This window comes from Salmo trutta, unplaced genomic scaffold (assembly GCF_901001165.1).
Source record: "Salmo trutta unplaced genomic scaffold, fSalTru1.1, whole genome shotgun sequence".
Lineage (NCBI taxonomy): Eukaryota > Metazoa > Chordata > Actinopteri > Salmoniformes > Salmonidae > Salmo > Salmo trutta.
The window spans coordinates 1,363,056-1,389,182 of record NW_021823319.1 but is presented as its reverse complement, the minus strand read 5'-3'; the positions used below and the strand labels follow the sequence as shown (position 1 = coordinate 1,389,182).

General features: G+C 44.9%; 3 protein-coding genes across 4 annotated transcripts in view; all 3 read right to left on the bottom strand.

Annotated features, from left to right (window-relative positions):
- Nucleotides 1–3,975: 3,975 nt before the first annotated feature.
- On the bottom strand, nt 3,976–10,151 carry LOC115190112 (L-seryl-tRNA(Sec) kinase). Its single transcript, XM_029748598.1, has 6 exons — nt 9,602–10,151; nt 9,022–9,304; nt 6,981–7,182; nt 6,787–6,862; nt 5,749–5,842; nt 3,976–4,829 (listed from the first exon to the last, which is right to left on the bottom strand). Exons 1-6 carry the CDS (start codon nt 9,824–9,826, stop codon nt 4,585–4,587), a joined length of 1,125 nt encoding a protein of 374 aa, XP_029604458.1. The 5' UTR covers nt 9,827–10,151; the 3' UTR covers nt 3,976–4,584.
- Nucleotides 10,152–14,672: 4,521 nt separating this feature from the next.
- On the bottom strand, nt 14,673–16,539 carry LOC115190100 (vegetative cell wall protein gp1-like). Its single transcript, XM_029748575.1, has 2 exons — nt 14,911–16,539; nt 14,673–14,678 (listed from the first exon to the last, which is right to left on the bottom strand). The coding sequence occupies exons 1-2, from the start codon at nt 16,537–16,539 to the stop codon at nt 14,673–14,675; spliced, it is 1,635 nt and encodes a 544-aa protein (XP_029604435.1).
- The window catches only part of LOC115190106 (disintegrin and metalloproteinase domain-containing protein 9), a 33,847-nt gene continuing 24,156 nt past the window's right edge, over nt 16,437–26,127 (bottom strand). The window contains exons 13-22 of one of the 2 annotated variants that reach the window (XM_029748582.1): nt 25,786–25,875; nt 25,353–25,548; nt 25,078–25,186; nt 24,340–24,520; nt 23,864–23,953; nt 23,412–23,517; nt 22,014–22,155; nt 19,685–19,775; nt 16,790–16,830; nt 16,437–16,658 (exon numbers count right to left, since the gene is read on the bottom strand). In XM_029748582.1, the coding sequence (XP_029604442.1) occupies nt 16,559–16,658; nt 16,790–16,830; nt 19,685–19,775; nt 22,014–22,155; nt 23,412–23,517; nt 23,864–23,953; nt 24,340–24,520; nt 25,078–25,186; nt 25,353–25,548; nt 25,786–25,875 (1,146 nt within the window). In that variant the 3' untranslated portion in view covers nt 16,437–16,558. Of the gene's footprint in view, nt 16,659–16,789; nt 16,831–19,684; nt 19,776–22,013; nt 22,156–22,180; nt 22,522–23,411; nt 23,518–23,863; nt 23,954–24,339; nt 24,521–25,077; nt 25,187–25,352; nt 25,549–25,785; nt 25,876–26,127 lie in introns of those variants that run through there. The other variant, XM_029748583.1, reaches the window with a different exon arrangement.

The following is a 26,127-nucleotide window of genomic DNA, read 5'->3' as shown; positions in this document are numbered from 1 at the left end:
ACTCTTCCTGGGGTTTATAATGGATCCCCATTAGTTCCTGCCAAGGCAGCGGCTACTCTTCCTGGGGTTTATAATGGATCCCCATTAGTTCCTGCCAAGGCAGCAGCTTCTCTTCCTGGGGTTTATTATGGATCCCCATTAGTTCCTGCCAAGGCAGCGGCTACTCAACCTGGGGTTTATTATGGATCCCCATTAGTTCCTGCCAAGGCAGCGGCTACTCTTCCTGTGGTTTATTATGGATCCCCATTAGTTCCTGCCAAGGCAGCGGCTACTCTTCCTGGGGTTTATTATGGATCCCCATTAGTTCCTGCCAAGGCAGCGGCTACTCTTCCTGGGGTTTATTATGGATCCCCATTAGTTCCTGCCAAGGCAGCGGCTACTCTTCCTGGGGTTTATTATGGATCCCCATTAGTTCCTGCCAAGTCAGCGGCTACTCTTCCTGGGGTTTATTATGGATCCCCATTAGTTCCTGCCAAGGCAGCAACTACTCTTCCTGGGGTTTATTATGGATCCCCATTAGTTCCTGCCAAGGCAGCAGCTACTCTTCCTGAGGTTTATTATGGATCCCCATTAGTTCCTGTCAAGGCAGCAGCTACTCTTCCTGGGGTTTATTATGGATCCCCATTAGTTCCTGCCAAGGCAGCAGTTACTCTTCCTGGGGTTTATTATGGATCCCCATTAGTTCCTGCCAAGGCAGCGGCTACTCTTCCTGGGGTTTATAATGGATCCCCATTAGTTCCTGCCAAGGCAGCGGCTACTCTTCCTGGGGTTTATAATGGATCCGCATTAGTTCCTGCCAAGGCAGCGGCTACTCTTCCTGGGGTTTATAATGGATCCCCATTAGTTCCTGCCAAGGCAGCAGCTTCTCTTCCTGGGGTTTATTATGGATCCCCATTAGTTCCTGCCAAGGCAGCGGCTACTCTGCCTGGGGTTTATTATGGATCCCCATTAGTTCCTGCCAAGGCAGCAGCTACTCTTCCTGGGGTTTATTATGGATCCCCATTAGTTCCTGCCAAGGCAGCAGCTACTCTTCCTGGGGTTTATTATGGATCCCATTAGTTCCTGCCAAGGCAGCAGCTACTCTTCCTGAGGTTTATTATGGATCCCCATTAGTTCCTGTCAAGGCAGCAGCTACTCTTCCTGGGGTTTATTATGGATCCCCATTAGTTCCTGCCAAGGCAGCAGTTACTCTTCCTGGAGTTTATTATGGATCCCCATTAGTTCCTGCTAAAGCAGCAGTTACTCTTCCTGGGGTTTATTATGGATCCCCATTAGTTCCTGCCAAGGCAGCAGCTACTCTTCCTGGGGTTTATTATGGATCCCCATTAGTTCCTGCCAAGGCAGCAGCTACTCTTCCTGGGGTTTAATATGGATCCCCATTAGTTCCTGCCAAGGCAGCAGCTACTCTTCCTGGGGTTTATTATGGATCCCCATTAGTTCCTGCCAAGGCAGCAGCTACTCTTCCTGGGGTTTATTATGGATCCCCATTAGTTCCTGCCAAGGCAGCAGCTACTCTTCCTGGGGTTTATTATGGATCCCCGTTAGTTCCTGCCAAGGCAGCAGCTACTCTTCCTGGGGTTTATTATGGATCCCCATTAGTTCCTGCCAAGGCAGCAGCTACTCTTCCTGGGGTTTATTATGGATCCCCATTTTATTTATTATTATTATTTTACCCCTTTTTTTACAGTCTTGTCTCATCGCTGCAACTCCTGTATGGACTCAGGAGAGGCGAAGATCAAGAGCCATGCGTCCTCCGAAACACAACCCAACCAAGCCGCACTGCTTCTTGACACAATGCACATCCAACCTGGAAGCCAGCCGCACCAATGTATTGGAGGAAACACCGTACACCTGGCTACCTGGTCAGCGTGCACTGCGCCCGGCCCGCCACAGGAGTCGCTAGTGCGCGATGAGACAAGGATATCCCTGCCGGCCAAACCCTCCCTAACGACGCTGGGACAATTGTGTGTCGCCCCATGGACCTCCCGGTCGCGGCCGGATACGACAGAGCCTGGGCTCGAACCCAGAATCTCTGGTGGCTAAAAAAAATGCGATGCAGTGCATTAGACCACACATTTTGACAATGCTGGTCATCTATGAACATTTGAACATCTTGGCCATGTTCTGTTATAATCTCCACCCGGCACAGCCAGAAGAGGACTGGCCACCCCTCATAGCCTGGTTCCTCTCTAGGTTTCTTCCTAGGTTTTGGCCTTTCTAGGGAGTTTTTCCTAGGGAGTTTTTCCTTGCCACCGTGCTTCTACACCTGCATTGCTCGCTGTTTGGGGTTTTAGGCTGGGTTTCTGTACAGCACTTTGTGATATCAGCTGATGTAAGAAGGGCTATATAAAAATAAATTTGAAAAATAAATTTGATTAAGTGTGTTCCCTCAGACCACTACTCTACTACCACATATCTACAATACATAATCCATGTGTACGTGTTTATATTGCGTATGTTATTGTGTGTCTGTGTCTATGTTTGTGTTGCTTCATAGTCCTCGCTGTTCCATTATTTTAAATCTGATTCCACTGCTGCATCAGTTACCTGATGTGGAATAGAGTTCCATGTAGTCATGGTTCTATGTAGTACTGTGGCGTCTCCCATAGTCTGTTCTGGACGTGGGGACTGTGAAGAGACCTCTGGTGGCATGTCTTGTGGGGTATGGATGGGTGTCTGAGCTGTGTGCCAGTAGTTTAGACAGACAGCTCGGTGCTTTCTACATGTCAATACCTCTCACAAACACAAGTAGTGATGAAGTCAATCTCTCCTCTACTTTGAGCCAGGAGAGATTGACATGCATATTATTAATATTAGCTCTGTGTATATTTAAGGGTCAGCCGTGCTGCCCTGTTCTGAGACAATTGTAATTTCCCTAGGTCCCTCTTTGTGGCACCTGACCACACGACTGAACAGTAGTCCAGGTGCGACAAAACTAGGGTCTGTAGGACCTGCCTTGTTGACAGTGTTGTTAAGAAGGTAGAAGCTAGGGCCTGTAGGACCTGCCTTGTTGATAGTGTTGTTAAGAAGGTAGAAACTAGGGTCTGTAGGACCTGCCTTGTTGATAGTGTTGTTAAGAAGGTAGAAACTAGGACCTGCCTTGTTGATAGTGTTGTTAAGAAGGTAGAAACTAGGGCCTGTAGGACCTGCCTTGTTGATAGTGTTGTTAAGAAGGTAGAAACTAGGGCCTGTAGGACCTGCCTTGTTGATAGTGCTGTTAAGAAGGTAGAAACTAGGGTCTGTAGGACCTGCCTTGTTGATAGTGTTGTTAAGGTAGAAACTAGGGCCTGTAGGACCTGCCTTGTTGATAGTGTTGTTAAGAAGGTAGAAACTAGGGCCTGAAGGACCTGCCTTGTTGATAGTGTTGTTAAGAAGGTAGAAACTAGAGCCTGTAGGACCTACCTTGTTGATAGTGTTGTTAAGAAGGTAGAAACTAGGGTCTGTAGGACCTGCCTTGTTGATAGTGTTGTTAAGGTAGAAACTAGGGCCTGAAGGACCTGCCTTGTTGATAGTGTTGTTAAGAAGGTAGAAACTAGGGCCTGTAGGACCTGCCTTGTTGATAGTGTTGTTAAGAAGGTAGAAACTAGGGCCTGAAGGACCTGCCTTGTTGATAGTGTTGTTAAGGTAGAAACTAGGGCCTGTAGGACCTGCCTTGTTGATAGTGTTGTTAAGGTAGAAACTAGGGCCTGTAGGACCTGCCTTGTTGATAGTGTTGTTAAGGTAGAAACTAGGGTCTGTAGGACCTGCCTTGTTGATAGTGTTGTTAAGAAGGTAGAAACTAGGGCCTGTAGGACCTGCCTTGTTGATAGTGTTGTTAAGAATACAGTTAAAAAGGCACAAAAAAAAATTAACAGATCATTAATAATTCTCAGATTGTGTTTGCATTTTTACAATTTGGTTTTCAGTGGATGTAGTTTTTCCCCCCCAGGTGCTATTCATCAACTTCTATGAGAAATATAATCCATTAAATAATCAAATATTAAAAATATTTATCCATTATTTTATAGTCCTACTTAAAATCTCTGTCATCATTTTATTTTTTTCTCCTCTCACGATTATTGTATTTGTTGTTACTGTATTTAAGATGTTTTGTGTGTCCCAAATTTTACTTTCCACCCTGTTAGTTTGGCGTAATACTCCTTTAAAAAAACACTGTCCCATAATGACATCACAATCAGGAAGTGTCAATAACAGTGCAAAGCTACATTATGTATCAACAACTCGGTTTGATCTACATTTTAATGTTTCATGATGTTAGTCAGTATGGTCTCACTCTTAAAAAATGTCCACACTGTTAGGCTAAATTAGATGAACATTTGATCATTTCAAATTGTGTTTGACAGAACAGTAAAAAAAAAAAAAGTTATTCAAGTGTTCACCATTACAGCTAGCTGGATCTTGTGCTACGGCTTAAGTTAGCCTCCACATTTCCACCCTGTTAGGTTCCAGCTTGTTAGGTTCCACCCTGTATATGCATCTAACAGGTTGGACATTTTGTCCAGAAAATATAGAAAATGAATTACTAAATGTCAATATTTATTACTATTTACATAGAATCAATGAAAGTTACATAATGGCTATCATCTATCCCTCATTTCCTGTGTCATGTATTATGTCATAAGGGGGAAGGGATCTTTCAATGATTTCCTGTTTCTCTTTGTTGAAGACGTCCACGGCTCTGTTCACCACCCGCTCCACGTCGACGCCCTCTCCCTGGGTTAAGGGAAGGCTGTGGAGAACTTGTTTCCGCAGGTCCTGGAGAAATCTGGTTTTGGATTCATTGAAGTGGGCTGCCAGAGACCTCATCCTCTCTGGGGGAAGATGATGTTCTGGACATAGAGGATGAAGATTAGTGATATACTGGTGAGTATATAAAGAAGTAAGGGAGGTAAGTGAGTCCTGAAACTTTCTACTTAGAAACCGACAATATAAACACAATCGTTAATTCTCCCTGTGAAACATGCCTTGCCCCTATTAACTCTTGATTATGTTAAAAAGGGTAGACTCAGCCAGATGACGTTGCAACAAGATTTTGAGACGAGCGTGACGCAAGATTTTACTCCCATGCTCTTGTAGCAGTGTAGGTTCCGTCCCTCTCTTCGCCCCAACCCGGGGTTCGAACCAGGGACCCTCTGCACACATCAACAACTGACACCCCCACGAAGCATCGTTACCCATCGCGCCACAAAAGCCACGGCCCTTGCAACACAAGGGGAAACAACCACTTCAGGTCTCAAGAGCGAGTGACGTCACCGATTGAAACGCTATTAGCGCTCACCACCGCTAACTAGCTAGCCATTTCACATCGGTTACACTCTCACACAGTCAAGAGTATCTGACATGTGTTTTACGAGTGAGCTTCACGCTGCTACGACGTGGTTGGTACTCGTTCCAAAAACAGAGAAGTTTAGTCGTCTCGTGCTTCAACACCTCTTAGTTGTTGTGGAAATGGACCGGATGTTGTGTTTATTTCGTGCGAGCAACGTCATCTCACCGAGTCTACCTTTAAGGGAGTGGAAACACCCAAATGTCCATGTGCTGTTCACCTCCACTTTGTTCGCCGTTCGTTCGGCACGGCGGGTTTTAGGTATCGACTGCCGGTGGGCGTGTGGCTGACAACATTTTCCGCTTGCAAATTACGTCTGGCGTTCTGTTCAGAGTCGCTAAGTACTCTCAGCCGGAAAACGCTATCAGTGTGTGTGTGTGTGTGTATGGGCTTTAAGGATCACAGTAAGGATGAATACTAACCTCTGGCCCCCTGCATGGCCTGTGAGACCAGACGTCTGCAGGCCTGGTCAGCCTGGTGGACCACACTGGACACACAGCTCTGACGGTCAGCCTCCTACAGAATATAGGACACACCACAGCTCTGACGGTCAGCCTCCTATAGAATATAGGATACACCACAGCTCTGAGGGTCAGCCTCCTACAGAATATAGGACACACCACAGCTCTGAGGGTCAGCCTCCTATAGAATATAGGATACACCACAGCTCTGAGGGTCAGCCTCCTACAGAATATAGGATACACCACAGCTCTGAGGGTCAGCCTCCTACAGAATATAGAATACACCACAGCTCTGAGGGTCAGCCTCCTATAGAATATAGGATACACCACAGCTCTGAGGGTCAGCCTCCTATAGGACACACCACAGCTCTGATGGTCAGCCTCCTACAGAATATAGGAGACACCACAGCTCTTAGGGTCAGCCTCCTACAGAATACAGCAGAGGTCACGTTAACATGGTCAAACTGCTCATCACCATACTGTAAGCTGCTCTGCCTCATACAGAATATAGGAGGGTTTTCATCGGCTATGAAAAGCCAACTGATATTTACTCCTGAGGTGCTGACCTGTTGCACCCTCGACAACCACTGTGATTATTATTATCTGACCCTGCTGGTCGTCAATGAACATTTGAACATCTTGGCCATGTTCTGTTATAATCTCCACCTCGGCACAGCCAGAAGAGGACTGGCCCACCCCTCATAGCCTGGTTCCTCTCTAGGATTCTTCCTAGGTTCTGGTCTTTCTAGGGAGGTTTTTCCTAGCCACCCCCTCATAGCCTGGTTCCTCTCTAGGTTTCTTCCTAGGTTTTGGCCTTTCTAGGGAGTTTTTCCTAGCCACAGGTGCTTCTACACCTGCATTGCTTGCTGTTGGGGTTTTAGGCTGGGTTTCTGTACAGCACTTTGAGATATCAGCTGATGTAAGAAGGGCTTTATAGATACATTTGATTGATTGATTTCACAGAAGTGGCAGTGGGTTCCATGAACTAACAGAACATACCTTTTGCTCAGTGTCGTCCTGGACTGGACTCAATGGGTTCTCCAACGCAGTAGAGATCACCTTCACCACCCTTTGGCTGAAGGAGACGGTGAAACACAAGGTTAATATACATAAATATTTACACTTGATAACGTTAACATCACATTTCCTGTCTGATTGATTGTGTAAGGAGACTCTTCCCTGGACTCACTCACATGTATTCTACGGTGAAGTGGTCTTTGCTGTCCAGAGTGACACTGTTCTGCTCCCATGTGTTTCTCTGAGGGTTTGGAGGCTCCATGCGCTTGGCCATCTCTACTATAACGTCGCTGGGTAAGGGCTGGGGCCTCAGCTGGTTTCTCCTGACACACGACTCCACAGGACAGTGGACGTACACCTGACAGAATCCCACAGAGTCTGTTTCAAAAAGAGAAAAATGTCAATGTAGGCAAATAATATCTATGATTTACTAACTCATTAAAAATGACCACATAACGGTAACTGGTTAGGAGGAGATACGGGGCAATTCCACGGGTAACGGAATTACGCTGAGATTCCGATTTAACACTATGCCAGTTCTGGATTTACTAGATTTACACATCTAGTTTTTCTGGATCTATGTCAAGTAATGCAAGTGGAAGAAATGGCACAGCAGCCATTTTGGGAGGGGGTGTGGATGACCACACACACCATAGCAGTATCTGTATGCTAAACAAAAAAAAAAAACATTGATTTCAAAGTTTAACAAACCATACATACAACTCTATGCACAATGACTACTTGTTTGAACAATTTACATAGTAAATAAATAAATAAATAAAACCATTTACTGGAAAAACTGTGCAGATGCAATAGTTTGGTAAAAATAATTATGGTCAAATCTCCCTCAGTTTCATTCTGTTAACGAACTTTATCTGCACAGTTGTTCCTGTAAATGTGTGTGTGTTTTCTGTGGACATATTTAAAAGTAGTCCTTGGGTAAAGAGGTTTGTTTAGCTTTGAAATCATTGGTTTTGTTCGGTACACGTTTTAAAGCTCCAATATGTAACGTTTTTGGGCCGACCAGACCAAATGCACATAGAAATATGACTTATAGATCTGTCATTCTCATTGAAAGCAAGTCTTGGAAGCGGTTGATATGTTCTAGGTGTGCAATTTCTATGCTTCCAGTTCCTAAGTTTTGTTTTTTTGCATCTTGTACTTTCAGTTTTGTACACCAGCTTCAAACAGCTTCAAATACAATATTATCAAGACATTTCACAGCGTTTCAGATGGTGCAATAACTCTACAACAGCGTTTCTGATTCAGAGTCATTTACAGTTAGTGAGTCATTTAGCAGACGCTCTGATTCAGAGCCACTTACAGTTAGTGAGTCATTTAGCAGACGCTCTGATCCAGAGCCACTTACAGTTAGTGAGTCATTTAGCAGACGCTCTGATCCAGAGCCATTTACAGTTAGTGAGTCATTTAGCAGACTCTCTGATCCAGAGTCATTTCCAGTTAGTGAGTCATTTAGTGAGATATGCATCTTGCAAATGTGTAGATCTTTGTTTCAGTCGCACCAACAACTAGTTCCTGTAAAGATGCTGGAAAAGCCTAAATGTGCAGCAGCCTCCTCACTCGGTACAAAACAAGGACTTAATATCTTTCGGAGTTTTCGCTGGTTTTTGTAGAAACACCTGGAACCGGAAACAGACATTTCTAAGATATTTTTTTTCAATTTATTCGAGAACGAAGGAAGTATTGCCAAGAACAGGTTAGTTAAACTCTGACAGCCGGTTGCATGGGGCTTTCTTGGGCTCCCAAGTGGCGCAGCGGCCTAAAGCACTGCAAGAGGCATCACTACAGTCCCTGGTTCGATTCCAGGCTGCATCAATCAAATGTATTTATATAGCGCTTCTTTTTACATCAGCTGATATCTCAAAGTGCTGTACAGAAACCCAGCCTAAAACCCCCAAACAGGAAGTAATGCAGGTGTAGAAGCACAACCGGTCGTGATCAGGAGTCCCATAGGACAGGACACCATTGGCCCAGCGTCGTCCGGTTTTAGCCAGGGAAGGCCCGTCATTTTAAATAAGAATTTGTTCATAACTGACTTGCCTAGTTAAATAAAGGTTACAATGTTTTTATTGTAATGCCCAGTAATGGACACCAAAAATCTTTGGTTATATCACATTGCACGCAAGATAATCTGTAGCTAAGAATTGCCCATAAAAATGGCAGTTTAACCAAAAGTTTCTCATCAATTTAACATACGTTTCCTGGCCAGTTGGTACACCTCATATCTCATGCTTGGATAGTAGAAGTTGTCGTCCAGCAGAATGACGAGCGGCGGAGGTGGTCGATCTAAAGGTGACGGGTAAACCCGAGAAGAGCCCACCGACGTCCCGCAGACCTGAGCGGCGTGAAGGAGACGACTCCAGGCATCACTGTTGATCTGGTAGATGCTCGGTGGTAACTGTCCCAGCTCTGGAGGACTCTGGAGGAACTGTTCAACACACTGTAGCACCGCTTGTCTGTGCAACTTCCATTTAGTTTGCTGAAAGACATGTGGGGGGGTTTGGCAGGCACAGTGACATGAGGAATACATTCAGAAATAAACCTCTGTTGGCTATTTCAAATAGTATATCAATTAAACCTCAGACGCATTTATATGGAAACTAACTCCATTTTTGATTCCTCTGGTAAAATGTTGTCTAATTGTAGTAGCTTTACAGGCAGTGTAATGCAATAATGCAAATTTTGATAGAATTTCAGCACAAAAACATCCCAGTTGAGCATTTCCGGTTGTCAGTAGTCTACATTGATATAAACAGGACTCAGACTTGTAAAGTACCGTCTGCGATCGCGGTATATCCTCCTCATCCTCGACTTCTTTCACATCGAAAGCGTCACCGGGAATCAGGTCGTCGTAAGGAATGACGGCGGACCTCCATCCTCGTTGTGCGGTGTGAGCGGTGACCGCCTGTACAAGCGTCGACTTCCCTGCTGCAGGTAAACCGCAGAGAACACACAAGCATATCCGGGTGCACATTAAAACACGATCTTCATTTAGATCCATCGACGGAACGACTTGTCACCTTTGCAACATTATTAAACTATTTTGTGTTGTTGTTGAGGAAAGTCCTCTTCCTGACCCATAACAGGTCCACTTGTTAATCCAGTCCTCCGATGGTGTTGTTGTTTGGGTAAATGTACTAGTTTATGGAACAGTGCTGCCTCCTATGGTGCTGGAGGTTCTACCAAACCAATGGCATGTTCAGAGCAATACAAAACACAGTACAGTAACAGAGACGAGGCTAAAACTGATTCTCCAACACAAATCCCCGATCATAGTTGTAGGCGATGTCATGTCGATGTTGGCTAGATAAACTCATGCGTATAAACACGTCTAAGGGTCCTCTCGTGTCGAACTGCGCATGTGCAGCCGTCTTAAAGGCACTCCGACAAATCAAATCAAATGTTAAAGGTCACATTCACATATTTACTAGATGTAATTGTGGGTGTAGCGAAATGCTTGTGTTTCTAGCTTCAACAGTGCAGTAATATCTAACAATTCACAACAAGACACATCTAAAAAGGTAAAATGTATGTAATTAAGAAATATATAAATATTAAGATGAGCAATGTCGGAATGGCACTGACTAAAAAAACAGTAGAATAGATAACAGTATATACATATGAAATGAGTAAAGAAGTATGTAAACATTATTAAAGTGACCAGTGTTCCATTATTAAAGTGACCAGTGTTCCATTATTATAGTGACCAGTGTTCCATTATTAAAGTGACCAGTGTTCCATTATTAAAGGGACCAGTGTTCCATTATTAAAGGGACCAGTGTTCCATTATTAAAGTGACCAGTGTTCCATTATTAAAGTGACCAGTGTTCCATTATTAAAGTGACCAGTGTTCCATTATTAAAGTGACTAGTGTTCCATTATTAAAGTGACCAGTGATTCCATTATTAAAGTGACTAGTGTTCCATTATTAAAGTGACCAGTGATTCCATTATTAAAGTGACCAGTGATTCCATTATTAAAGTGACCAGTGTTCCATTATTAAAGTGACCAGTGTTCCATTATTAAAGTGACCAGTGTTCCATTATTAAAGTGACCAGTGTTCCATTAGTAAAGTGACCAGTGTTCCATTATTAAAGTGACCAGTGTTCCATTATTAAAGTGACCAGTGTTCCATTATTAAAGTGACCAGTGTTCCATTATTAAAGTGACCAGTGTTCCATTATTAAAGTGACCAGTGTTCCATTATTAAAGTGACTAGTGTTCCATTATTAAAGTGACCAGTGATTCCATTATTAAAGTGACCAGTGATTCCATGTCTATGTATATAGAGCAGCAGCCTCTAAGGTGCAGGGCTAAGGAACGGGGTGGTAGACGGCTAGTGATGGCTGTTTAACAGTCTGATGGCCTTCAGATAGATGTTTTTCAATCTCTCTGTCCCAGCTGCACCTGTACTGACCTCGCCTTCTGGATGATAGCGGGGTGAACAGGCAGTGGCTCGGCTGGTTGATGTCCTTGATTATCTTTTTGGCCTTCCTGTGACATCGGGTGCTGCAGGTGTCCTGGAGGGCAGGTAGTTTGCCCCTGGTGATGCGTTGGGTAGACCGCACCACTCTCTGGAGAGCCTTGCGTTTGCGGGCAGCGCAGTTGCCGTACCAGGCGGTGATACAGCCCGACAGGATGCTCTCAATTATGCATCTGCAAAAGTTTGTGAGGGTTTTAGGGGCCGAGCTGAATTTCTCCAGCATCCTGTTTCACCTTCTTTACCCCACTGTCTGTGTGGACCATTTCGTATTGTCAGTGATGTGTACGCCAAGGAACTTGACGTTTTTTAACATTCTCCACTGTGGTCCCCTAGATGTGGACAGGGGTGTGCTCTCTGCTCCCTCTGTTGGGTTTGCCGATAAGGAAGACGTGTCAGTTTGTCACTTTCACGACGTTGGAGTTAAAACATGTTCAACTACTTAAAGACATCGGCTCGAAACTAGGTTTTACCTTTTTATATTTCAAGAAAATTAGTAACTAAATAATTTTTCACTCCCCTCTCATTGACTCTAATATTCAGGTGAGCAGAACCTCGCGACTTCCTTAGTCAGAATCAGGTGGTAAGGTATCCCGGCAAAATAAAGTGAGGGTATGCCAAACCGGTAAACATGATTAAATAATTATCCCCCTTTTAAAAAATATAATATCCAGGTCTGATAAGGTACTCGACTGGACTTCTGCCATTTTGAAGTTACTGTTTTTTTTGTTTTTTTTACCACTGCCTTTTTAAAACAGATTTTGTTTATCTTTTAATTAAAACAAAATGTTAAGAAAATTGTAGGCTATTACTATATATTTTTTTAATCATTACCACATGTAAGAGGCATGAAAAATGGAAAACGGTTGGTATTGATTAAGCTGCAAAATGCCATGTGTTTCAATAAGAACACTGACATTTTCCAAGGCAGAGATGAGTGGCAGATACCGAGATGCGCGAGGACAGCAGTGGACGCATAAAATTCTGGCCTAATGACAATAGCCAGACAAAATGTCATTACCCCTTTTTGTTGCTGTTGTGTAACCGATCTCTTTCCGTTTCACCACTGTTTAGAGGCTTGACATGTGTTTGTGAGGGAATGAACGTGAGCGGGTAGTCTAGTAGAGAATGTTTGACAATCAGATGAAAACATGACTGGTTGTAGTTTATGCCACAATAAAAAGGTAATACATTTTTAAGTTAAATGACGAAATCTTTATCGCCAGGCCCACAGAGATCCTATTGAATTAATAGGATTTCATATAGAATCCAGAGATCCTATGATTTGGCCCATAAAACATGCTGGTATAAGTGTTAACATATAGAATGTCCGGTACCTGGAATAAATTAATTATACTTTGACCCCTGGTTAGAATACCACATAAGTATTCAGACCCTTTACTCAGTACTTTGTTGAAGCACCTTTGGTAGCGATTACAGCCTTGAGTCTTCTTGGGTATGACGCTACAAGCTTGGCACATCTGTATTTTGGGGAGTTTCTCCCATCCTTCTCTGTAGATCCTCTCAAGCTTTGTCAGGTTGGATGGGGAGCGTCACTGCACAGCTATTTTCAGGTCTATCCAGAGATGTTCGATCGGGTTCAAGTCCGGGCTCTGGCTGGGCCACTCAAGGATATTCAGAAATTTATCCCGAAGCCACTCATGCGTTGTCTTGGCTGTGTGCTTAGAGTTGTTGTCCTGTTGGAAGGTGAACCTTCACCCCAATCTGAGGTCCTGAGCAGGTTTTCATCAAGGATCTCTCTGTACTTTGCTCTGTTCATCTTCCCCTCGATCCTGACTAGTATCCCAGTCCCTGCCGCTGAAAAACATCCCCACAGTATGATGCTGCCACCACCATGCTTCACCGTAGGGATGGTGCCAGGTTTCCACCAGACGTGGTGCTTGGCCTTCAGGCCAAATAGTTTAACCTTGGTTTCATCAGACTGGAGAATCTTGTTTCTCATGGTCTGAGAGTCTTTAGATTACTTTTGGCAAACTCCAAGCAGGCTGTCATGTGCCTTTATACTGAGGAGTGGCTTCCGTCTGGCCTGGTGGAGTTCTGCAGAGATGGGAGAACCTTCCAGAAGGACAACCATCTCCACAGAGGAACTCTGGAGTTCTGTCAGAGTGACCATCAGGTTCTTGGTCAACTACCTGACCAATGCCCTTCTCCCCTAACTGTTCAGTTTGGCTGGGCGGCCAGCTCTAGGAAGAGTCTTGGTGGTTCCAAACTTCTTCCATTTAAGAATGATGGACGCCACTGTGTTCTTGGGGACCTTCAATGGTGCAGAAATGTTTTGGTTCCCTTCCCCAGATCTGTTCCTCGACACAATCCTGTCTCGGAGCTCTACAGACAATTCCTTTGACCTCATGGCTTGGTTTTTGTTCTGAGATGCACTGTCAACTGTAGGATCTTATATAGACAGGTGTGTGCCTTTCCAAATCATGTCCAATCAATTTAATTTACCACAGGTGGACTCCGATCAAGATTGTAGAAACATCTCAAAGATGATCAATGGAAACAGGATGCACCTGAGCTCAATTTGGAGTCTCATAGCAAATTGTCTGAATACTTATTTTTTTAGAAATGTGCAAAAACTTCTAAACCTGTTTTCACTTTGTCATTATGGGGTATTGTGTGTAGATTGGGGCGGCAGGTAGCCTAGTGGTTAGAGGCAGGTAGCCTAGTGGTTAGAGGCAGGTAGCCTAGTAGTTAGAGGGTTGGCCCAGTAACTGAAAGGTTGCAAGATCAAATCCCCGAGCTGACAAGGTAAAAAATGTGTTGTTCTGCCCCTGAACAAGACAGTTAACCCACTGTTCCCCGGTAGGCCGTCATTGTAAATAAGAATTTGTTCTTAACTGACTTGCCTAGTTAAATAAAGGATTTTTTTTTTTTAAATACAAAATTTAGAATAAGAATAACGTAGGAGAAAGTCAAGGGGTCTGAATACTTTCTAAATGCACTAATATATATATATTGGGGTCTGTTTCACAAGCGTTACCAGAAATCTGGTGATGTTGAGCCTCTGGGTTTAGAAACTCTGATAATATTCTACTGTACCTCGGAATGAAATATCGGCCTAATAATACACAGGCCTAGTGATACACAGGCCCCGATGATACACAGGCCCGATGATACACAGGCCCGATGATACACAGGCCCGATGATACACAGACCCGATGATACACAGGCCCGATGATACACAGGAAAATAAAAGGCAGGAAATCTTATATTCAATATTTATTATGAATAACATTTAAATATATTAAAAAAATCTTGTAAACAGCTCATAAAATAAATTGAGCCTTTCTGGAATTTAACAATATCAACAATATTTATATTTTTATTATTACAAAATATGTTACCTTCATTTCTGTAGTATAATGTAAAAAGCAATATCTTTAAAAAAAAAAGTCCCTGTCACCAAATCATGTTCCTGCAATAAAATGTTTTTAAAAAGTTTGTGAATCTCTCAATTTAACATACAATGTGAGTAAAAATCCCAAATATTCAATTTCCAATAACGAGTAAAGGAATAGCCCCATTATGTTCAAAGGGGTGTTTGTGTCAGGGTCAATGCTTGGGAGGGATGGGTTTGGGAACACCTGGTCCTTGCTGGGGGAGAGGCGGCTGGGTAGCAGGAGGTTGGTTCCAGTCAAAGGGGTGTTTGTGTCAGGGTCAATGCTTGGGAGGGATGGGTTTGGGAACACCTGGTCCTTGCTGGGGGAGAGGCGGCTGGGTAGCAGGAGGTTGGTTCCAGTCATAGGGGTGTTTGTGTCAGGGTCAATGCTTGGGAGGGATGGGTTTGGGAACACCTGGTCCTTGCTGGGGGAGAGGCGGCTGGGTAGCAGGAGGTTGGTTCCAGTCATAGGGGTGTTTGTGTCAGGGTCAATGCTTGGGAGGGATGGGTTTGGGAACACCTGGTCCTTGCTGGGGGAGAGGCGGCTGGGTAGCAGGAGGTTGGTTCCAGTCATAGGGGTGTTTGTGTCAGGGTCAATGCTTGGGAGGGATGGGTTTGGGAACACCTGGTCCTTGCTGGGGGAGAGGCGGCTGGGTAGCAGGAGGTTGGTTCCAGTCATAGGGGTGTTTGTGTCAGGGTCAATGCTTGGGAGGGATGGGTTTGGGAACACCTGGTCCTTGCTGGGGGAGAGGCGGCTGGGTAGCAGGAGGTTGGTTCCAGTCATAGGGGTGTTTGTGTCAGGGTCAATGCTTGGGAGGGATGGGTTTGGGAACACCTGGTCCTTGCTGGGGGAGAGGCGGCTGGGTAGCAGGAGGTTGGTTCCAGTCATAGGGGTGTTTGTGTCAGGGTCAATGCTTGGGAGGGATGGGTTTGGGAACACCTGGTCCTTGCTGGGGGAGAGGCGGCTGGGTAGCAGGAGGTTGCTTCCAGTCAAAGGGGTGTTTGTGTCAGGGTCAATGCTTGGGAGGGATGGGTTTGGGAACACCTGGTCCTTGCTGGGGGAGAGGCGGCTGGGTAGCAGGAGGTTGGTTCCAGTCATAGGGGTGTTTGTGTCAGGGTCAATGCTTGGGAGGGATGGGTTTGGGAACACCTGGTCCTTGCTGGGGGAGAGGCGGCTGGGTAGCAGGAGGTTGGTTCCAGTCATAGGGGTGTTTGTGTCAGGGTCAATGCTTGGGAGGGATGGGTTTGGGAACACCTGGTCCTTGCTGGGGGAGAGGCGGCTGGGTAGCAGGAGGTTGGTTCCAGTCATAGGGGTGTTTGTGTCAGGGTCAATGCTTGGGAGGGATGGGTTTGGGAACACCTGGTCCTTGCTGGGGGAGAGGCGGCTGGGTAGCAGGAGGTTGCTTCCAGTCAAAGGGGTGTTTGTGTCAGGGTCAATGCTTGGGAGGGATGGGTTTGGGAACACCTGGTCCTTGCTGGGGGAGAGGCGGCTGGGTAGCAGGAGGTTGGTTCCAGTCATAGGGGTGTTTGTGTCAGGGTCAATGCTTGGGAGGGATGGGTTTGGGAACACCTGGTCCTTGCTGGGGGAGAGGCGGCTGGGTAGCAGGAGGTTGGTTCCAGTCATAGGGGTGTTTGTGTCAGGGTCAATGCTTGGGAGGGATGGGTTTGGGAACACCTGGTCCTTGCTGGGGGAGAGGCGGCTGGGTAGCAGGAGGTTGGTTCCAGTCATAGGGGTGTTTGTGTCAGGGTCAATGCTTGGGAGGGATGGGTTTGGGAACACCTGGTCCTTGCTGGGGGAGAGGCGGCTGGGTAGCAGGAGGTTGGTTCCAGTCATAGGGGTGTTTGTGTCAGGGTCAATGCTTGGGAGGGATGGGTTTGGGAACACCTGGTCCTTGCTGGGGGAGAGGCGGCTGGGTAGCAGGAGGTTGGTTCCAGTTGTTGTTTTCTCCATTCCTAAGTGACATATTCAAACAAAATCCAACATTACAAATAAAACATACAACTAAGGCATATGTAATATGACACTTTTACCCCCCCCCCCCCCAAATGAAAGTCAAAATATTTTATGATAAAGCATTAATAACCTGTGTCCTGAGGTAGAGGATGGTGGATATGTAGACATTGGCTGGAAATAGATGAAGAGAGCAGAATTACTACAACATGTAAAATGTCACTTACTGGAAAAAGGTCCTAGATCTGATTGTGTTGTTTAGCCCACTCCCATGACCAGGCTAGATCTGATTGTGTCGTTTAGCCCACTCCCATGACCAGGCTAGATCTGATTGTGTTGTTTAGCCCACTCCCATGACCAGGCTAGATCTGTTTGTGTTGTTTAGCCCACTCCCATGACCAGGCTAGATCTGATTGTGTCATTTAGCCCACTCCCATGACCAGGCTAGATCTGATTGTGTTGTTTAGCCCACTCCCATGACCAGGCTAGATCTGATTGTGTCGTTTAGCCCACTCCCATAACCAGGCTAGATCTGTTTGTCGTTTAGCCCACTCCCATGACCAGGCTAGATCTGATTGTGTTGTTTAGCCCACTCCCATGACCAGGCTAGATCTGTTTGTGTTGTTTAGCCCACTCCCATGACCAGGCTAGATCTGTTTGTGTTGTTTAGCCCACTCCCATGACCAGGCTAGATCTGATTGTGTCATTTAGCCCACTCCCATGACCAGGCTAGATCTGATTGTGTTGTTTAGCCCACTCCCATGACCAGGCTAGATCTGATTGTGTTGTTTAGCCCACTCCCATGACCAGGCTAGATCTGATTGTGTCGTTTAGCCCACTCCCATGACCAGGCTAGATCTGATTGTGTCGTTTAGCCCACTCCCATGACCAGGCTAGATCGGTTTGTGTCGTTTAGCCCACTCCCATGACCAGACTAGATCTGTTTGTGTTGTTTAGCCCACTCCCATGACCAGGCTAGATCTGATTGTGTTGTTTAGCCCACTCCCATGACCAGGCTAGATCTGATTGTGTTGTTTAGCCCACTCCCATGACCAGGCTAGATCTGATTGTGTTGTTTAGCCCACTCCCATGACCAGGCTAGATCTGATTGTGTTGTTTAGCCCACTCCCATGACCAGGCTAGAGGTCCAACCAGACATGTTAGAGGCTTTAGGTTTAATCCCTTCAAAATGGATGGTTTCCCTGAAAACTTTGACCATGATGGCAGTTCATGGAAAAACCTGCTCAGCTCTGGATCCTGTCCCCATGTAAGACATAGTAGGGTCTGAAATGATTTACCCCTTAACAAAGATTAGCAAAAAATGACTATACATTAAATCATTAAAATATTGAGCAAAAATATATATTTGACACCTGTTATCAATACCTCACTTTGCGAAGATAAAAGATGAAAAGATAAAAGATAAAAGATAAAAGATAAAAGCACTGAGCATTTCTTCTAAAACGTTTTATGAGTTGGAAAACACGTATTTGTCACATGCAATGGCCATCTCAGTCTCCGGACTTGAAATCCATTGAAAACCTGTGGTTTGAATTAAAGAGGGTGGTCCATAAGCACAGAGAAAGACTATCAAGGATCTGGAAGTGTTCTGTATGGAGGACTGGTCTAAGATCCCTCCTAATGTGTTCTGTATGGAGGACTGGTCTAAGATCCCTCCTAATGTGTTCTGTATGGAGGACTGGTCTAAGATCCCTCCCAATGTGTTCTGTATGGAGGACTGGTCTAAGACCCCTCCCAATGTGTTCTGTATGGAGGACTGGTCTAAGACCCCTCCCAATGTGTTCTGTATGGAGGACTGGTCTCAGATCCCTCCCAAGGTGTTCTGTATGGAGGACTGGTCTCAGATCCCTCCCAAGGTGTTCTGTATGGAGGACTGGTCTCAGATCCCTCCCAAGGTGTTCTGTATGGAGGACTGGTCTCAGATCCCTCCCAAGGTGTTCTGTATGGAGGACTGGTCTCAGATCCCTCCCAATGTGTTCTGTATGGAGGACTGGTCTAAGATCCCTCCTAATGTGTTCTGTATGGAGGACTGGTCTAAGATCCCTCCCAATGTGTTCTGTATGGAGGACTGGTCTGAGATCCCTCCTAATGTGTTCTGTATGGAGGACTGGTCTGAGATCCCTCCTAATGTGTTCTGTATGGAGGACTGGTCTAAGATCCCTCCCAATGTGTTCTGTATGGAGGACTGGTCTGAGATCCCTCCTAATGTGTTCTGTATGGAGGACTGGTCTAAGATCGCTCCCAATGTGTTCTGTATGGAGGACTGGTCTGAGATCCCTCCTAATGTGTTCTGTATGGAGGACTGGTCTGAGATCCCTCCCAATGTGTTCTGTATGGAGGACTGGTCTAAGATCCCTCCCAATGTGTTCTGTATGGAGGACTGGTCTAAGATCCCTCCTAATGTGTTCTGTATGGAGGACTGGTCTCAGATCCCTCCTAATGTGTTCTGTATGGAGGACTGGTCTCAGATCCCTCCCAAGGTGTTCTGTATGGAGGACTGGTCTCAGATCCCTCCTAATGTGTTCTGTATGGAGGACTGGTCTCAGATCCCTCCCAAGGTGTTCTGTATGGAGGACTGGTCTCAGATCCCTCCTAATGTGTTCTGTATGGAGGACTGGTCTGAGATCCCTCCTAATGTGTTCTGTATGGAGGACTGGTCTAAGATCCCTCCTAATGTTTTCTCAAACTCATAAAATATTTTATAAAAAGGCTCAGTTCTGTTACCCTCACAAGGTCAGGTACTGAAAACAGGGGAGTCAATCATTTTGACCCTTACCATTGAGAATGATGTATTAAATAATATAATTTCATTTTTTTTTTTTTTAAATAGATCAGTGTTTGAATTATTTATTTTGTGGTCATTTTTGCTCATCTTTATCAAGGGTGTCAATAACATAGTTCCACTGCATGTACAGTGGGATGTTAACCCGAAGGGGTGGGGCCTGTGTTGCCGGGGGAACAGTTTACCCGAGGGGGTGGGGCCTGTGTTGCCGGGAGAACAGTTTACCTGAGGGGGTGGGGCCTGTGTTGCTGGGGTAGGTGGAGTTGGTTGTTTCGGGACATTGCCATTCGTTTGGCCAGTCGCTGTGTTCCCTGACCTGCGTACATTAGAAATCATCATGTGAAATGCAACAGCTGTGACCGGGAGAAAGTCACCCAGTTTTACATACTATATGCTTTTAAATCTCATACAATTTCTGTTACACAACCTGTTAAACTAAAGGACAACCTGTTAAACTAAAGGACAACCTGTTAAACTAATCGACAACCTGTTAAACTAATCAAAGGAGTGCCACCATCTAGGTTTGTAAGGTTTTGTGATGAGATGAACCCAATTTAAAGAGACAAGAATCTTTATTGACATTTTGTTGGTTTACTCATAAGCTAGGCGTCCACAAGCTGGGCGTCCACAAGCTAGGCGTCCACAAGCTGGGCGTCCACAAGCTACAGTTGAAGTTGGAAGTTTACATAAACGAGTTTTAATGGCTTCAACCTAAGTGTTTCAACCACTCCACAAATTTCTTGTTAACAAACTATAGTTTTGGCAAGTCGGTTAGGACATCTACTTTGTGCATGACACAAGTCATTTTTCCAACAATTGTTTACAGACAGATTATTTCACTTATAATTCAGAAGTTTACATACACTAAGTTGACTGTGCCTTTATACAGCTTCTGATAGGCTAATTGACATCATTTGAGTCAATTGGAGGTGTACCTCGATGTATTTCAAGGCCTACCTTTAAACTCAGTGCCTCTTTGCTTGACATCATGGGAAAATCAGTCAAGACCTCAGAAAGAAAAGTGTAGACCTCCACAAGTCTGGTTCATCCTTGGGAGCAATTTCCAAACGCCTGAAGGTACCATGTTCATCTGTACAAACAATAGTACGCAAGTATAAACACCATGGGACCACGCAGCCGTCATACCGCTCAGGAAGGAGACGCGTTCTGTCTCCTAGAGATGAACGTACTTCAGTGCGAAAAGTGCAAATCAATCCCAGAACAACAGCAAAGGACCCTGTGAAGATGCTGGAGGAAACAGGTACAAAAGTATCTATATCCACAGTAAAACGAGTCCTATATCGACATAACCTGAAAGGCCGCTCAGCAAGGAAGATGCCACTGCTCCAAAACCTCCATAAAAAAGCCAGTCTACGGTTTGCAACTGCACATGGGGACAAAGATTGTACTTTTTGGAGAAATGTCCTCTGGTCTGATGAAAAGAAAATAGAACTGTTTGGCCATAATGACCATCGTTATGTTTGGAGGAAAAAGGGGGAGGCTTGCAAGCCGAAGAACACCATCCCAACCGTGAAGCACGGGGGTGGCAGCATCATGTTGTGGGGGTGCTTTGCTGCAGGAGGGACTGGTGCACTTCACAAAATAGATGGCATCATGAGGAAGTAAAATTATGTGGATATATTGAAGCAACATCTCAAGACATCAGTCAGGAAGTTAAAGCTTGGTCACAAATGGGTCTTCTAAATGGACAATGACCCCAAGTATACTTCCAAAGTTGTGGTAAAATGGCTTAAGGACAACACAGTCAAGGTATTGGAGTGGCCATCACAAAGCCCTGACCTCAATCCTATAGAAAATGTGTGGGCAGAACTGAAAAAGTGTGTGCGAGCAAGGAGGCCTACAAACCTGACTCAGTTACACCAGTTCTGTCAGGAGGAATGGGCCAAAATTCACCCAACTTATTGTGGGAAGCTTGTGGAAGGCTACCCAAAACATTTGACCCAAGTTAAACAATTTAAAGGCAATGCTACCAAATACTAATTGAGTGTTGGTAAACTTATGACCCACTGGGAATGTGATGAAATAAATAAAAGCTGAAATAAATCATTCTCTCTACTATTATTCTGACATTTCACATTCTTAAAATAAAGTGGTGATCCTGACTGACCTAAAACAGGGAATTTTTACTAGGATTAAATGTCAGGAATTGTGAAAAACTGAGTTTAAATGTATTTGGCTAAGGTGTATGTAAACTTCCATAGCTAGGTGTCCATCCAATTAGCGATAGATTTTCAGAGGAACACTCTAGAATCCCCATTATGAAAATATGCTAATTTTTCCACCAAATATACTTTTTTTGCTGATAAAAATCAGTGCATACAAAATGTACTTCTTCACTAAAGTATTCAAGTACCGAATAAAAACGTCAAGTTCAATATATATATATATATATATATATATATATATATATATATATGTTTCCACGTCCTGTTTCCATCACAGCTGTCATGATTTAAAAAAAAAAATAGGTTTTGACTTTACTCACATATTAACCGTGGTGATAGACATTGTTTATATCCATGACTGGGTTTACCTCGAGCGTCTGGAGCGTGGTCCTTTGAGGCATCTTTCCAGGGTATCCCTTCTAAACACATAGAGCAGCACTAACACCAGCAGGACCAGGATAGGAACCACCAGCAGGAAGAAGATCAGCAGGCCGTCCCTCAGGGAATAATCTGGGAGCAGCAGAGGGATAGTTATTAGAGAAGGTCAGCAGGCCGTCCCTCAGGGAATAATCTGGGAGCAGCAGAGGGATAGTTATTAGAGAAGATCAGCAGGCCGTCCCTCAGGGAATAATCTGGGAGCAGCAGAGGGATAGTTATTAGAGAAGGTCAGCAGGCCGTCCCTCAGGGAATAATCTGGGAGCAGCAGAGGGATAGTTATTAGAGAAGGTCAGCAGGCCGTCCCTCAGGGAATAATCTGGGAGCAGCAGAGGGATAGTTATTAGAGAAGGTCAGCAGGCCGTCCCTCAGGGAATAATCTGGGAGCAGCAGAGGGATAGTTATTAGAGAAGATCAGCAGGCCGTCCCTCAGGGAATAATCTGGGAGCAGCAGAGGGATAGTTATTAGTGAAGATCAGCAGGCCGTCCTTGAGGGAATGAACAGTACCTATCTATAATGACAGGCAGGTAGAGAGAGAGGAAAGGTGTGCAGTGAACAGTACCTATCTATAATGACAGGCAGGCAGGTAGAGAGAGGAAAGGTGTGCAGTGAACAGTACCTATCTATAATGACAGGCAGGTAGGTAGAGAGAGGAAAGGTGGGCAGTGAACAGTACCTATCTATAATGACAGGCAGGTAGGTAGAGAGAGGAAAGGTGTGCAGTGAACAGTACCTATCTATAATGACAGGCAGGTAGAGAGAGGAAAGGTGTGCAGTGAACAGGACCTATCTATAATGACAGGCAGGCAGGTAGAGAGAGGAAAGGTGTGCAGTGAACAGTACCTATCTATAATGACAGGCAGGTAGAGAGAGGAAAGGTGTGCAGTGAACAGTACCTATCTATAATGACAGGCAGGCAGGTAGAGAGAGGAAAGGTGTGCAGTGAACAGGACCTATCTATAATGACAGGCAGACAGGTAGAGAGAGGAAAGGTGTGCAGTGAACAGTACCTATCTATAATGACAGGCAGGTAGAGAGAGGAAAGGTGTGCAGTGAACAGTACCTATCTATAATGACAGGCAGGCAGGTAGAGAGAGGAAAGGTGTGCAGTGAACAGTACCTATCTATAATGACAGGCAGACAGGTAGAGAGAGGAAAGGTGTGCAGTGAACAGGACCTATCTATAATGACAGGCAGGTAGGTAGAGAGAGGAAAGGTGTGCAGTGAACAGGACCTATCTATAATGACAGGCAGGTAGAGAGAGGAAAGGTGAACAGTACCTATCTATAATGACAGGCAGGCAGGTAGAGAGAGGAAAGGTGTGCAGTACCTATCTGAGCAGGCCCGCTGTCCACACTGCCCCCTCTCCCTGACCTGGCACAGTCAGGAGGTCCCCAGCCGTCATTACAGTGGCAGTGGCCCAGGTTGTTACACACCTGGGGGAGATATACCAATCAATTAACCAACCAACCAATGCAATAGACACAGGCCTCTCTCCCCAGAAGAGACCATCAGGTAGCCTGTAACACGTGATGTTATCAGCCCCTTCTAGAGGACGAGACCTCTCCCCAGAAGAGACCATCAGATAGCCTGTAACACGTGATGTATCCGAGACCTTCTAGAGGACGAGACCTCTCCCCAGAAGAGACCATCAGATACCCTGTAACACGTGATGTATCCGAGACCTTCTAGAGGACGAGACCTCTCCCCAGAAGAGACCATCAGATAGCCTGTAACACGTGATGTATCCGAGACCTTCTAGAGGACGAGACCTTCTCTTACCCCGCGGCTGTTACATGTGTTGTTGGCATCACAGTGGAGGTTCACAGACAGTAGAGCTGAGGCATTCACACACTTGAAGTCAAGACAGGCCTTGAAGAAAAGACATGAGAACTGGATATTATCTCTGGATTCAAAACAAACCTCCCACAGCAATATGTCTACAAAGCATTATTGTCCTCCTACTGGGTCAACACACACCACCCACCCTGTGGAGGAAGTGGCTCAACACACACACACACACACACACGCCACCCAGTCAACACACACCACCCACCCTGTGGAAGAAGTGGCTCAACACACACACACACACACGCCACCCAGTCAACACACACCACCCACCCTGTGGGAAGAAGTGGCTCAACACACACACACACACACACCACCCACCCTGTGGAGGAAGTGACATCTTAGAAAGACAGAAAGGGACAAAGACGAAGACACACAACGAAACCAAAATGATCATCCATAAGCCTCACCATCCCCTTGGCACAGGGGCTGCCCTGGTTGACATAGGCAGGGTCCAGAACGTCAGTGCCGAGGTTGAAGTCTGCGTTGACGCATGAAGAACCATCAATGATCTGGTTACTGACGGAGCCTCCAGGAGGGGGATTGTTGGTGTCTACGTTAGTGCACTGTACCTTCCCACACATGGCATTACTGCAGGGACACAGTGGAGACAGGGAAGGAGTCAGTAGTAACTCTACATTACTCCGGGCTCCCGCCCCCGGGGGGCTGGGCTCCGCCTGGGCTTTACACTCCACCCGGGGTCAAGAATGTGAATGGCAAAATAACAAATATAAATTCACTAAGACATACATTACCAGTCAAAAGTTTGAACACCTACTCAATTCAAGGGTTTTTCTTTATTTGTACTATTTTCTACATTGTAGAATAATAGTGAAGACATCAAAACTATGGAATAACACATATGGAATCATGTAGTAACCAAAAATTGTTAAAACAAATCAAAATATATTTGATATATTTTACAGAGCCACCCGTTGCCTTGACATTCTTGACATTCTCTCAACCAACTAACACTTTTAATGGTTACTACATGATTCCATGTGTTATTTCATAGTTTTGATGTCTTCACAATTTTTTTACAATGCAGAAAATAATCAAAATGAAGAAAAACCTTAGAATGAGTAGGTGTTCTAAAACTTTTGACTGGTTCTGTACGTAAAGAAATATTTCTTATTCAGATCACTTACGCCAAACTACATTTCACGTAGGTCCCAGACGATGTCAGTCCACAGTTCCCAAACGCATCCCCCTTTAGATTAGCGGTCTGAAAACAGACGTCTGCTGCCTTGCTTGCACCTGGAAAGAAAAACAAAGATTTAACATTTCAAACTAAGAAATAAATAAGGAAAATATTAAAAACTGTCAGGCACAAGGTTACAGTACTTTCTTGTTTGTTTTACAAAAAGGCCAGTGTAGTCAAATGTGTCAGATTTTGCGGTGTTCATTTTGTACAATAGCCTACCTTTTTCAAAAAGTTGTTTGCATTGGTAGTCGTAGGTCTGGCAGCGGCCCTCGTAACAATACGCTGCGTTGTTCTCACAGAGAAGCCCATCCATGATATAGAAGTCAGATGGACAGTAGGATGTGGAGCCGTTGCAGTATTCTGGGAGGTCACATGTATTGACAGATCCCCTGCACGGTGTCCCTGATACGCTGATCTGAAAATGGAGAGAAATTAGTCCGGAGAAACATTCCATTTTTTTTTTTTGCGTTTTTTCATCATTGCATCAAAAAGTTGAAATTTCTCAAGTTGAAACCTCTGACGAAATAGCGCAACACAATCCTAGGCCTTCCACCAACAAACTGCTTTAATTGAAAAATAAATGTATTTGCTGTCCGGTTTGGGGAGCGCCCTAATCCATACAGTTTTGAAGACCGACAGCAGCTGGACTAACCTTGCAGTTCTGGCAGCAGCTTCCCTGAGCGCAGGCCGATCCCCAGGTTAACTTACAGGTGGCCGCGTCACAGCACTTATTGGTACATTCCTGCAACATCGGCAAGATTAACAAATTTAGGCATGCCAAAAAAGTATTCTGAACCCTACACATCCATGCATAACTGACCAAATTATAAAATACATGCATTGTAATTTTGAATTCCTTAAAAGTGTTGTATATCAAATCATGACAAGCTACCTGGGTCTGACATATGATGGAAAATTACTGAGGATAATATTGAACGATATTGCCACTCCTACAGGAAAGCGTGTGTCCTCAGGCCTGGAGGAAAGCGAAAGA